Genomic DNA, 15,000 nt, shown 5'->3' with positions numbered 1-15,000 from the left:
ATGTTCTAAGGCAGACGTAGACATGTTCTAAGGCAGACGTAGACGTGTTCTAAGGCAGATGTAGACGTGTTCTAAGGCAGATGTTCTAAGGCAGACGTAGACATGTTCTAAGGCAGACCTAGACATGTTCTAAGGCAGACGTAGACATGTTCTAAGGCAGACATAGACATGTTCTAAGGCAGACATGGACATGTTCTAAGGCAGACATGGACATGTTCTAAGGCAGACGTAGACATGTTCTTAGGCAGACGTAGACATGTTCTTAGGCAGACGTAGACATGTTCTAAGGCAGACGTAGACATGTTCTTAGGCAGTCGTAGACATGCTCTTAGGCAGACGTAGACATGTTCTAAGGCAGACGTAGACATATTCTAAGGCAGACGTAGACATGTTCTAAGGCAGACGTAGACATGTTCTAAGTCAGACGTAGACATGTTCTAAGGCAGACGTAGACATGTTCTTAGGCAGACATAGACATGTAATAAGGCAGACGTAGACATGTTCTAAGGCAGACATAGACATGTTCTAAGGCAGACATAGACATGTTCTAAGGCAGACGTAAACATGTTCTAAGGCAGACGTAGACATGTTCTAAGGCAGACGTAGACATGTACTAAAGCAGACATAGACATGTTCTAAGGCAGACAGACATGTTCTTAGGCAGACCTAAACATGTGCTAAGGCAGACGTAGACATGTTCTAAGGCAGACATAGACATGTTTTAAGGCAGACCTAAACATGTTCTAAGGCAGACGTAGACATGTTCTAAGGCAGACGTAGACGTGTTCTAAGGCAGACGTAGACGTGTTCTAAGGCAGATGTTCTAAGGCAGACGTAGACATGTTCTAAGGCAGACGTAGACATGTTCTAAGGCAGACGTAGACATGTTCTAAGGCAGACGTAGACATGTTCTAAGGCAGACATAGACATGTCCTAAGGCAGACATAGACATGTTCTAAGGCAGACATGTTCTAAGGCAGACGTAGACGTGTTCTACAGTTGGTCGCTACATCTGTAAGTGCAAGTTAAAACTCTCCTATGCAAGGCAAGAACCGTTTATCAACAACACCCAGAAACGCCGTCGGCTTCGCTAGGCCTGAGCTCATCTAAGATGGACTGATACAAAATGGAAAAGTGTTCTGTGGTCCGACGAGTCCACATTTCAAATTGTTTTTGGAAACTGTGGACGTCGTGTCCTCCGGACCAAAGAGGAAAAGAACCATCCGGATTGTTCTAGGGTGAAAGTGTAAAAGGCAGCATGTGTGATGGTATGGGGGTGTATTAGTGGTCAAGACATGGGTAACTTACACATCTGTGAAGGCACCATTAATGCTGAAAGGTACATACAGCTTTTGGAGCAACATATTTTGCCATCCAAGCAACGTTACCATGGACGCCCCTGCTTATTTCAGCAAGACGATGCCAAGCCACGTGTTACATCAACGTGGCTTCATAGTAAAAGAGTGCGGGTACTAGACTGGCCTGCCTGTAGTCCAGACCTGTCTCCCATTGAAAATGTGTGAAGCCTAAAATAGCAGAAGGGAGACCCCCGGACTGTTGAACAACTTAAGCTGTACATCAAGCAAGAATGGGAAAGAATTCCACTTCAAAAATGTGTCTCCTCACTTCCCAAACGTTTACTGAGTGTTGTTAAAAGGAAAGGCCATGTAACACAGTGGTGAACATGCCCTTTCCCAACTACTTTGGCACGTGTTGCTGCCATCAAATTCTAAAGTTAATGATTATTTGCAACAACAAAAAAAAGTTTATCAGTTTGAACATCAAATATGTTGTCTTTGTAGCATATTCAACTGAATATGGCTTGAAAATGATTTGCAAATCATTGTATTCCGTTTAAATTTACATCTAAATATCATTGTAGAACAATGAGGCTGTATTCCTTTCTGGACAGGGTGGGGGTTGTTTTCGTATTCAATAAGTTGTCTCTTCCTGTTTGATTTTCAGACCGCTTCTTGATGCCGCTATTAACGGACTGTAGGACTGGTCTCCTAAAGCTTTAGTAAAACTTGATAATATTCCTATTCTGTCTTGATGGTCCTTCTTACTATGCATCAACGTTCCCTCTAAGGTGCGCGCCTGCGCAATTGCGCACCGCTCACGCGTCCTCAGCGCACAGCAAATTAATGCCGCGCAGGAAATCAAAAATCCCATCTGAACTTTAAACAGAATAAACACGTTACAATTTATTCTGTATGATTTTGCTATGCAACTCTGTGAGTGACAGGTGACAACAACAGTGGCCCCAATGAATAAAACAATCTTTGTCAACACAGTTCAATTATCGTCTGTCGAGACACTTTACGGACAGGAATTCTATCAATCACTTTATTGAGCAAAACTGTTTGTAACCGCACCAAAAACATGACTAAAAAAACTTTTATCTATAAAAACTGGTAATTTTCTGCCATACAAACCAGGCTTAAACCAACTTTGTCATCAACAGAAGCCGCTCGCTCTGTCTCACCTGCACCAACACATGCACTCATGGCACTTAGCCAGTGCTGCGTTTATGGCCACACAAAAAGTCGGACAACCCCAACGCCACACAATGTGTAAATGCCAGGTTGTAACACTCTGACTCCTCAATCAGATGTGTGCTTATTTTACTGCCATTTATTAAGAATGTTAATCTAAGGATATTATTCATGAAATATTGTCACTAGATTTCATAAATGCTAATAAAAAGATGTATTTTACAGACAGAAAGTTACAGGAACTGAATGTCATCTCTGAAAGGGGTAACATTTCTTTTAAAGGCAGGACCCGCAGCCAGCCATACAATACTAGCACATAGGTCATGAAAAACATGTTTTTTTGTTATTGTCATTGTAAGAGGGCAAACTCACTTGTATCAGAAAAGTATTTTAATAAAACATTTAAAGGCCTACTGAAAGCCCCTACTACCGACCACGCAGTCTGATAGTTTATATGTCAATGATGAAATGTTAACATTGCAACACATGCCAATACGGCCGGGTTAACTTATAAAGTGACATTTAAAACTTCCCCGGAAATATCCGGCTGAAACGTCCCGGTATGATGACGTATGCGCGTTACGAAGTCCGAGTAACGGAAGTTATGGTACCCCGTAGAATCCTATACAAAAAGCTCTGTTTTCATTTCATAATTCCACAGTATTCTGGACATCTTTTGCAATTTGTTTAATGAACAATGAAGGCTGCAAAGAAGACAGTTGTAGGTGGGATCGGTGTATTAGCAGCGGACTACAGCAACACAACCAGGAGGACTTTGTTGGAGTGCTAGCCGCGCTAGCCGGCGACCTCACCTTGACTTCCTACGTCTCCGGGCCGCCAAACGCATCGGGTGAAGTCCTTCGTCCTTCTGCCGATCGCTGGAACGCAGGTGAGCACGGGTGTTGATGAGTAGATGAGGGCTGGCTGGCGTAGGTGGAGAGCTAATGTTTTTAGCATAGCTCTGTGAGGTCCCGTTGCTAAGTTAGCTTCAATGGCGTCGTTAGCACAGCATTGTTAACCTTCGCCAGCCTGGAAAGCATTAACCGTGTATTTACATGTCCACGGTTTAATAGTATTGTTGATTTTCTATCTATACTTCCAGTCAGGGGTTTATTTTTTTGTTTCTATATGCAGTTAAAGCACGATGCTATCACGTTAGCTCGTAGCTAAAGCATTTCGCCGATGTATTGTCGTGGAGATAAAAGGCACTGAATGTCCATTTCGCGTTCTCGACTCTCATTTTCAAGAGGATATAGTATCCCAGGTGGTTTAAAATACAAATCCGTGATCCACAATAGAAAAAGGAGAGAGTGTGGAATCCAATGAGCCAGCTTGTACCTAAGTTACGGTCAGAGCGAAAAAAGATACGTCCATCACTGCCTCTCAAGTCCTTCACTCTCGTTCCTCATCCACGAATCTTTCATCCTCGCTCAAATTAATGGGGTAATCGTCACTTTCTCGGTCCGAATCTCTCTCGCTCCATTGTAAACAACGGGGAATTGTGAGGAATACTAGCTCCTGTGACGTCACGCTGCTTCCGCTACAGGCAAGGCTTTTTTTTTATCAGCGAGCAAAAGTTGCGAACTTTATCGTCAATTTTCTCTACTATATCCTTTCAGCAAAAATATGGCAATATCGCCAAATGATCAAGTATGACACATAGAATGGATCTGCTATTCCCGTTTGAATAAAAACAATTCATTTCAGTAGGCCTTTAAATTGTTATGATGTCAGGTTTGGGACAGGTGTGACGCTGGTGTGGCCACAGTGTGCACGTCTGATGTTACTCTGCATGTACATATATGTCATCAGAAAGAACTTGGGATTGACCAGTGACTTGTATTCCCTGAGAGGAAGACAGGTCAGACGCAACAGAACACATGTTTGATTTGTAAACAAAATGACAATTTCAGTTCATTTGTGATGTTTTATAAAATGCCTTCCTCTCCACAGGGACGTGGACGCGGCGCTCGGCAAAAAGCGACGTGGCCGAGCGCGGCGACTCGCACCTCCGCGAGATCCGACCGGCTCCTTCCAACTTGAAAGCCGACGTGTGGCAGTACTTTGGCTTCTACGACGTGCCCGACGGCAGCAGACTGGACAAGAGCCACTGCATATGCAAGGTGTGTCGCTGCAAAATCAAATACTTGGGCAACACGTCCAACATGAGAAGCCACGTGACCCGGTTCCACCTGGCGGAGGCGGCGGGGAGACGGCGGGACACCACGGGCGACCCCACAAACGCTGACCACACAACCCTCGAGGATGCAATTAGTAAGTCAAATTAAATGTACTTTTATCGTTTAGTGCAGGGGTAGGGAACCTATGGCTCTCGGGCCAGACGTGGCTCTTTTGATGACTGCATCTGGCTCTCAGATTAATCTTACCTGACATTGCTTAACACAATAAGTATTGAATAATTCCGCTGGTAATCACAATAACGTTGAAAATATAAAACATTCTCATGCATTTTAATCCGTCCATCCGTTTCCTACCGCACCTGTTCAAGAAGTCGCATTAATGGTAAGAAGTATTTTATTTAGTATTGGTTAGCTTCAGAATAACAATGTTATTAAAAAGAATAAGAGACTTATTGTACCCAAAAAATGTTGGTCTTACTTAAAAATGCACACATTTAGTTGTACTCAGTGTTAAAAAAATATTATATGGCTCTCACGGAAATACATTTTCAAATATTTGGCTGTCATGGCTCTCTCAGCCAAAAAGGTTCCCGACCCCTGGTTTAGTACTTTGTGTATCTCAGGGAAACTTCAGTTTATACCAGGGGTCGGCAACCTTTACCACTTAAAGAGCCATTTTGGCAAGTTTCACAAATTAAAGAAAATAATGGGAGCCACAAAAAAATTTTTTAAATTAAAAACACCGCATACAAAGCTTAAATTGCTTTGTGCTATGTTAACCAGGGGTATCAGACACACGCACCGGCACGCACCTTAATATGGAAATTTGATGTTAGTGCGGCCCGCGAGTTTTGAATGAATGGCGCTTGATAGCGTCATACTTGCCAATCCTGTCATTTTTTCCGGGAGACTCCCGAATATCATGGCGTGATGGCACTGCTTTTGGCGCCCTCTACAGTCTGCCCAAACAGTGTACCTGCTCGACCACATGTAGAATGCAGCTTCAGCTTGCTCACGTAAGTGACAGCAAGGCGTACTACTTCAACAGCCACACAGCTTACACTGACGGTAGCCGTACAAAAACAACTTTAACACTGTTACGTTACAAATATGCGCCACACTTTGAACCCACACCAAAAAAGAATGACAAACACATTTCTGAAGAACATCTGCACTGTAACACAACATCAACACAACACAACAAATACCCAGAATCCCATGCAGCCCTAACTCTTCCGCTCAACCGACGCACGGAGGGGGGGAGGGTTGATGTGTGTGGGGGTTTGGTGGTAGCGGGGGTGTATAATCTAGACCGGAAGAGTTAGGGCTGTATGGGATTCTGGGTATTGGTTGTGTTGTGTTACACTACCGTCAGTGTAAGCTGTGTGGCTGATGAGTAAGTATGCTTTGCTGTCTCCTACGTGTGCAAGTAAAAGCTACATACAACATGTGGCCGGGCTGGCACGCTGTTTGTAAATGCTATAGAGGACAATTACTGAAGTGCATTTAGGGCACGCCCTTTATTTAGTAATTAGAGTGAAAATAAGATTATAATTGCCCTTGGAGTTTTCATAGAGAAGCACTGAGATCCACAAGTCTCCTGGGAAAATCGGAGGGTCGGCAAGTATGCAGCTGAGCCGCATCAGAGTGGTCAAAGGCTCCGGAGCCGCGGGTTGCCGACCCCTGGTTTATACGCTTCAGGTCTAAGCTCAAAGTCTAAGTAGTATTTTTGTACTATTTTATTGTTTATGTTCCAGTTCTACAGTACCATTACTTTAACCTCTTAAAGCCCAAGCTGTTTGTTTACATGCTTTTTTTTATTTCTCTTTGCTATTTGGTCTTATTGGATCCTAATTAGAATAAAAACTAAGAATCATCTTTTGATATGATGTACTTAGTCCATAAGTACACAAACGTGTACTTCATGTTTAGTGACATGCTAATTCTTATTTTCACACTTTTTTTCTCCAAATTCCATTGTATGTTATACTCTTCTGACGCCACCAGATGGCAGTATAAGTGTCCACATAAGCGGCCATAAGACCCCAATTCAGTAGTGTACACACTTTTGGAAATAAGAGCTAAAAGGTGCTGTCCACGCATGTGGCCACTAAGCCTTTTTAATACGGGGGTGTCCAAACTTTATGACTAGGGGGCAGCTTTAGACTGTAAATAAATTGGGCAAGGGCCGAAAGCCGACTGCATGTACAGTAAATTTTATATACACTACCGTTCAAAAGTTTGGGGTCACCCAAACAATTTAGTGGAATAGCCTTCATTTCTAAGAACAAGAATAGACTGTGGAGTTTCAGATGAAAGTTCTCTTTTTCTGGCCATTTTGAGCGTTTAATTGACCCCACAAATGTGATGCTCCAGAAACTCAATCTGCTCAAAGGAAGGTCAGTTTTGTAGCTTCTGTAACGAGCTAAAGTGTTTTCAGATGCGTGAACATGATTGCACAAGGCTTTTCTAATCATCAATTAGCCTTCTGAGCCAATGAGCAAACACATTGTACCATTAGAACTAGGGATGTCCGATAATGGCTTTTTGCCGATATCCGATATTCCGATATTGTCCAACTCTTTAATTACCGATACCGATATCAACCGATACCGATATCAACCGATACCGATATCAACCGATATATGCAGTCGTGGAATTAACACATTATTATGCCTAATTTGGACAACCATGTATGGTGAAGATAAGGTACTTTTAAAAAAAATAAAATAAAATAAGATAACTAAATTAAAAACATTTTCTTGAATAAAAAAGAAAGTAAAACAATATAAAAACAGTTACATAGAAACTAGTAATTAATGAAAATGAGTAACATTAACTGTTAAAGGTGAATACTATTAGTGGAGCAGCAGCACGCACAATCATGTGTGCTTACGGACTGTATCCCTTGCAGACTGTATTGATATATATTGATATATAATGTAGGAACCACAATATTGATAACAGAAAGAAATGGGGGGAGGGAGGTTTTTTGGGTTGGTGCACTAATTGTAAGTGTATCTTGTGTTTTTTATGTTGATTTAATAAAAAAATAAAAAACCGATACAGATAATAAAAAAAACGATACCGATAATTTCCAATATTACATTTTAACGCATTTATCGGCCGATAATATCGGACATCCCTAATTAGAACACTGGAGTGATAGTTGCTGGAAATGGGCCTCTATACACCTATGTAGATATTGCACCAAAAAGCAGACATTTGCAGCTAGAATAGTCATTTACCACATTAGCAATGTATAGAGTGTATTTCTTTCAAGTTAAGACTAGTTTAAAGTTATCTTCATTGAAAAGTACAGTGCTTTTCCTTCAAAAATAAGGACATTTACATGTGACCCCAAACTTTTGAACGCTAGTGTATATATATATATATATATATATATATATATATATATATATATATATATATATATATATATATATATATATTAGGGCTGGGTGATATGGACGAAAAAGTATATCACAATAGATTGTTGCTTAAACTCGATATTTATTTTATTTTATTTTTATTAAGGATCCCCAATAACTGGTTGCCACAACAACCCACTAGTCTTCCTGGGGTCCACAAACTCAATACAATTACAAGTAAAAGCATATAATTATAACTACACAATACAGAAACAAGTAAAAGCATCAACAAGCAAACAATTTACAGTCACAGAATAATAATTACCATATAAATATAACTACACAATACAAAACCAAACAAAAATCATCAACAACCAAACTAATTTACAGACTCGGATAAAATGTTACTTGTCCTTTTAAAAACCTGTTTACTTTCAATGCCGGTGAGAATTCTAGGCAGGTTATTCCAGAGCGATACAGATCTATAAATAAAAGATTTCCGCAAAGCATTCTTCCTGGGACAAGGGAGTACAAAATGACCCTCACTCGATGCCCTGGTATTATGATTATGTATAGTGCTACTGTAAACTATTTGGGCCATGAGAAAAGCAGGAGTTTTACTACTGCTTACTGATTTGAACAATATTAGAGTATTGATTGATTGATTGATTGATTGATTGATTGATTGATTGATTGATTGATATTGATTGATTGATTGATTGATTGATTGATATATTTTTATTTCAAATATGCATAAAAACAAGAGCAAGCCTGATCCAATACAGTGCTATAGCCTTAACAGCCATTATAACAAAATGAAAAACAATGGAGAATAAAAAACAAAAACAAATGAGCATTGGACTTTCTTTTTCTTTTCTTTTTTTTTCCTTCTTTTTTTTTTACATATTTGAAAAGGAGTGAGAAGAAGTTTACACTTATTTAATCCCACCCCTTTTCTTTAAATCATAAATTACTCTGAGCTAGAACTACCTGTTCACTCAATGTACAAACTCAAAGAACTTGTATATACTGTACATACATCATAGATATATACATACATATGCACACTACACACATACATAGCCACATCATTACCACTAGTGATCATGGAAATGGTATGATGCCACCACAACAACACCACTGCCTCAATGGGCAGCCCCACACTCTTCTGTAACACAAACAACCCAATATCAAAGCCCTTCTTCATCTCTGTACCTCTGGAATACCATGTACTTATACTTCTTTTTAAACTGGTTTATGTTTGGACATTGCTTTAACTCATCATTCAAACCATTCCATAATTTCACTCCACAAATTGAAATACAAAAACTTTTAATGGTCGTTCTATAACTAAGCATTTTGAAATTTAAATTCCCCCTTAAATTATAACCGCCCTCTCGTGTGCTGAACAATTTTTGAATGCTTCCTGGGAGTTTATTTATTTTGGCTTTATACATTATTTGTGCAGTTTGATACAAAATAATATCATTAAATTTCAATATTTTTGACTGTAAGAATAGTGAGTGAGTATGGTCCAGATATCCAACCTTGTTGATGATCCGTACAGCTCTTTTCTGAAGTATAGTTATTGAATTTAATGAGCTTTTATAATTATTCCCCCAGACTTCCACACAGTAGGTTAAATATGGTAAAACTAATGAACAGTAAAGAATGTGGAGTGATTTGTGATCCAGAACCTGCTTTGCTTTATTTATTATTGAGATGCTTCTTGACAGCTTAGATTGTACATGTTTTATATGTGATTTCCAGTTAATTTGATCGTCAATTGTAATTCCAAGGAATTTTATTTCAAAAACCCTTTCAATATCCACTCCATCTATTTGTATCTGCACCCTTGTTTCACGTGTCCTCTTTCCAAACAGTATTAACTTAGTCTTAGTCAGGTTTAACGACAATTTATTATAGTCAAACCAAGTTTTTAGTTTACTCATTTCTTCCATAATGACTTCCTGCAACTGATTTAAGTCATCCCCTGAACAAAAAATATCAGTGTCATCAGCAAATAACACTAATTTCAATAATGTAGACACTTTACATATATCATTGATATACAGGATGAACAGTTTTGGCCCCAACACTGACCCCTGGGGGACACCACAAGCAATATCCAAACATGATGAACAGCAATCCCCCAACTTCACAAACTGTTGTCTCTTATTTAAGTAGCTTTTAAGCCAATCCAATACAACTCCCCTGATTCCATACTTTTCCATTTTATTGATTAATATATCATGGTTAATTGTGTCAAATGCTTTTTTTAGATCAATAAATATTCCCATTGCATATTGTTTCTTTTCTATGGCATTTGTGATTTCCTCTATTGTTTCAACTATTGCCATTGATGTAGATCTGTTTGATCTAAACCCATATTGACAGTCAGAGAGTAATTTATTTTAGAGGATTGTGGAAGTAAAGAGACGGGTCTATAGTTTGTGAAGTGGTGTTTGCTCCCAGTTTTAAACAGAGGTATAACTTTAGCTATTTTCATTTCATTTGGAAATGCGCCGGTTTGAAATGACAAATTACAGATATATGTTAATGGTTTTGATATCCCTGTAATGACCTTTTTCACCAATGCCATACTAATGTCATTGGAGTCAGTGGACATTTTGTTCTTAAATTTGTTTACAATATCCAACACTTCTTCTTCACCCATTGCATTTAAAAACATAGAATTGGGATTTCTCTCCAACAATCCCTCCATATTTTTACCAGTTGTCCGTGGATCTGGGATTTTTTCTGCAAGTTCAGGTCCAATACTTACAAAGAATTTATTGAAGGCATTAGCCACATCTTCAATATTATCATTTTCTTTACCATCATTTGTGAAATACGTTGGATAGTTATTTGAAGAGGTACTGTTTCTTATAATACTGTTTAATAAATTCCATATTCCTTTGATATTGTTTTTATTGTCATCTAGTAATTTCTTATAATAATCTCTCTTATTTGACCTTATAATATGAGTTAATTTGTTTTTATATTTTTTATATTTATTTTCTGCTTCTTTTGTTTTCAATCTTATAAATTCCCTGTAAAGAGTGTTTTTCTTTTTGCAAGCATTTTGCAATCCCTTTGTGATCCAAGGACAATTGGTATATTTTCTTCTACTGGTGCATTCTTTTATTGGGCAATTTTTATCATATAATGACCTAAATATTCTCAAGAATATATTGTAAGCACTATTAACATCACCATTTTCATAAATTACATCCCAATTCTGCTCCAGTAAATCATGTTTAAATGAACTAATGGATTCCTCTGATCTCGTTCTTCTGTATTGGGTTGGCTTTTCTAGTTTTTTTGTCCTGTAGTTTCCATTAAATATCAGAAAAACTGGGAGGTGGTCAGTGATATCTTTGATCAATAGCCCACTTACGGTCTTATTCTCAATATCATTAGTGAATATGTTGTCGATTAGAGTGGCAGAGTGAGACGTAATTCGACTGGGTCTGGTGATTTTGGATATAGACTCATACTGTACATTGTGTTAATGAATTATCTATATATTTAGTTTTACTGGGATTTAACATGTCAATATTAAAGTCTCCACAAATGAAGACAGCTTTACTAACGTTACTCTCTTGAAAACAGGCATTCCATCCAATCTGTAAAACGTTCTAAGCTTGTACCTGGCGATCTGTATACACAACTAATAATAACATTTCTACTTTTTCCATACAAATTTCAATTGTTAGACATTCAAGTAGGTTATCAACCACAGTTGTCATATCATCCAGACGTTTGAATCTCAAGGTGTTATCCACATAGATTGCCACCCCTCCACCCCCCTTGTTTTGTCTATTCATATTAATAAAATCATAACCATCCAGTTCAAAATCTGTCACTTTTTCACTGTTAATCCAAGTTTCAGATACTGCAATTATGTTAAATGGTTGTGAAAAGGTGTGTAAAGTAGTCCTTGATGTCCTTGAAATTCCTGTTTAGGCTTCTACTATTGAAATGGATAATGGACAATTTGCCTTTAGTAATAATATTCTGGTTGTACTGTTCATTGGTGTAGTAGCAGCAGTTCTCATTGATATTGAGGAGGAAATTATTGTCCGGGTCTATATCATGTTCCAAGTCTTGTAGGGGTGCTCAGTGTATTGAGATGCTTTCAACTGTACATTGTCATATTCACTTACCAACTGAATTATGTGGCTAGTGTCATCTTGCGTATTGTCAATGTGTGTCATGATTGTGTTTAATCGCTTTTACCTTACATTCCAGTTCATACGTCATATTCGTTCAGATCTTCGATGTTTCTAATCAGCAGCACTTTGGCGTTCTCCGGAGTGCCGTTGAGTTTGATGAATACTTTACAGTTCGCAGTCCAAGTTTGTAGAATTTTCTTCTCTCTCCTCATTTGGCGTACTTTTTCGGGCTATATCAGCATTTCGTTTGGTCAAATGGTCGTTCATGTATACGTTTGTTCCTTTTAGCTTTCTTCCCTGTTTTAGCAACGCGATCTTGTGCTTTCTGTTGACAAATCTCAGAACTACGCTCGGCTTGTCGTTTGTTCCTCTCCTGGGCAAAAGGTGACATGCTTCGATGCTGTTACAGTCCAGTTGTATGTCCTTGGACTGCATGAAGACCGCCACCTGTCGCTCCATCGAAATAACATCCAACTCCGCCGGCTCCCCTCCATTCGCTGGGGCTACTGCTCGTGCGTAAGACCGGGGTTTGATGCTAAGTCCGGTGATGATCACATCATTGATCCTTGTGTACTGCTCAATATCAGCAACTCTGTTCTCCAGAATTGCGATTTTCTTGTCTTTCTCCAAATTGTCAGCCCTCATCTGATCCAGCTGCACAACAAGGGACATGATGGTTTTCTGCTGGTCCTTGATCGTAGCAACTTCCTCGATCAGAGTGTCGATTGACTTTTTAAGTTCGCTATAATCAGCCTTGGGCGCCATCTCGTCTTTGTAACAGCGCACCGGCTAGTTACTCCAGACATTCACTTGTTAAATTAATTGCAAACTTTCTCCTTACATTATTAAACTTAAATGTTTGGAGTAAAATTCGCGAGCGCCGGTTCATAGTTCATTGCTTTGTAGAAGTGGGAACGCGTCAAGGATGGTTTGTCGTGATCCCAATATGCAGAGCACAGCAGGAGACAGCGTGCAGGTAAAAAGATATGTGAAGCTAAAACCAAAAATAGGAAAAGGCACTGAAGCTTAGGGATGGCTATGTAAAACAAAAGTAAAACTGAACTGGCTACAAAGTCAACAAAAACAGAATGCTGGACGACAGCAAAAACTTACAGCGTGTGGAGCAAAGACGGCGTCCACAAGCACATCCCGTACATGACATGACAATCAACAATGTCCCCAGTATTAGCTGACAACCTGTTCTATACACGACTGTATACAGATATACAGTGGTGGTCTAAAGTGTACATAAACTTGTGAAGGATGTCACGTCATGGCTGTCTTGAGTTTCCAGTCATTTCTACAACTCTTTTTTTTTTTTGTGATGTAGTGATTGGAGCACATACTTGTTGGTCACAAAAAATATTCATGAAGTTTGCTTCTTTTATGAATTTATAATGGCTCTACTGAAAATGTGCTGGGTCAAAAGTACCGTATTTTTCGGAGTGTAAGTCGCACCGGCCAAAAATGCACAATAAAGAAGGAAAAAAACACATATAAGTCGCACTGGAGTATAAGTCGCATTTTTTGGGGAAATGTATTTGATAAAAGCCAACACCAAGAATAGACATTTGAAAGGCAATTTAAAATGTCTAAAGAATAGTGAACAACAGGCTGAATAAGTGTATGTTATATGAGGCATAAATAACCAACTGGTATGTTAACGTAACATATTATGGTAAGAGTCATTCAAATAACTATAACATATAGAACAGGGGTCACCAACCTTTTTGAAACCAAGAGCTACTTCTTGGGTAGTGATTAATGCGAAGGGCTACCAGTTTGATACACACTTAAATAAATTGCAGAGAAATAGCCAATTTGCTCAATTTACCTTTAACTCTATGTTATTATTAATAATTAATGATATTTGCACTTAATTGAACGGTTTAAAAGAGGAGAAAATACGAAAAAAATGACAGTTAAATTTTGAAACATAGTTTATCTTCAATTTTGACTCTTTAAAATTCAAATTCAACCGAAAAAAAGATGAGAAAAACTTAAAAAAAAGAATTTATGGAACATCATTAGTAATTTTTCCTGATTAAGATTAATTTTAGAATTTTGATGACATGTTTTAAATAGGTTAAAAATCCAATCTACACTTTGTTAGAATATGTAACAAATTGGACCAAGCTATATTTCTAACAAAGACAAATCATTATTTCTTCTAGATTTTCCAGAACAAAAATTTTAAAAGAAATTCAAAAGACTTTGAAATAAGATTTAAATTTGATTCTACAGATTTTCTAGATTTGCCAGAATAATTTTTTTGAATTTTAATCATAATAAGTGTTGAAGAAATATTTCACAAATATTCGTCGTCGAAAAAACAGAAGCTAAAATGAAGAATTAAATTTATATTTATGTATTATTCTTTACAATAAAAAAATAAATTTACTTGAACATTGATTTAAATTGTCAGGAAAGAAGTGGAAGGAATTTAAAAAATAAAAAGGTATGTGTTTAAAAATCCTAAAATAATTTTTAAGGTTGTATTTTTTCTCTAAAATTGTCTTTCTGAAAGTTATAGGAAGCAAAGTAAAAAAAAAAAAAAGAATTTATTTAAACAAGTGAAGACCAAGTCTTTAAAATATTTTCTTGGATTTTCAAATTCTATTTGAGTTTTGTCTCTCTTAGAATTAAAAATGTCGGGCAAAGTGAGACCAGCTTGCTAGTAAATAACTAAAATTTAAAAATAGAGGCAGCTCACTGGTAAGTGCTGCTATTTTTAGAACAGGCCGGCGGGCTACTCATCTGGTCCTTACGGGCTACCTGGTGCCCGCGGGCACCGCGTTGGTGACCCCTGATATAG

The 15,000-nt window shown here is 38.1% G+C and overlaps 1 protein-coding gene and 1 pseudogene across 3 annotated transcripts in view; both read left to right on the top strand.

Moving 5' to 3' along the window:
• The window catches only part of LOC133632351 (protein NipSnap homolog 1-like), a 302,488-nt pseudogene that overhangs the window by 182,254 nt on the left and 105,234 nt on the right, over nucleotides 1-15,000 (top strand).
• LOC133632325 (uncharacterized) overlaps nucleotides 1-15,000 on the top strand; it is a 53,420-nt gene that overhangs the window by 9,072 nt on the left and 29,348 nt on the right. For all 3 annotated transcript variants that reach the window (XM_062024705.1, XM_062024704.1, XM_062024706.1), the window contains exon 2: nucleotides 4,449-4,769. In XM_062024705.1, the coding sequence (XP_061880689.1) occupies nucleotides 4,449-4,769 (321 nt within the window). The remainder of the gene's footprint in view (nucleotides 1-4,448; nucleotides 4,770-15,000) is intronic.

Source organism: Entelurus aequoreus, linkage group LG17, assembly GCF_033978785.1.
Source record: "Entelurus aequoreus isolate RoL-2023_Sb linkage group LG17, RoL_Eaeq_v1.1, whole genome shotgun sequence".
Taxonomy (NCBI): Eukaryota; Metazoa; Chordata; class Actinopteri; order Syngnathiformes; family Syngnathidae; genus Entelurus; species Entelurus aequoreus.
The sequence above is the reverse complement of the archived record's forward strand: the minus strand, read 5'-3'. Positions and strand labels throughout refer to the sequence as shown.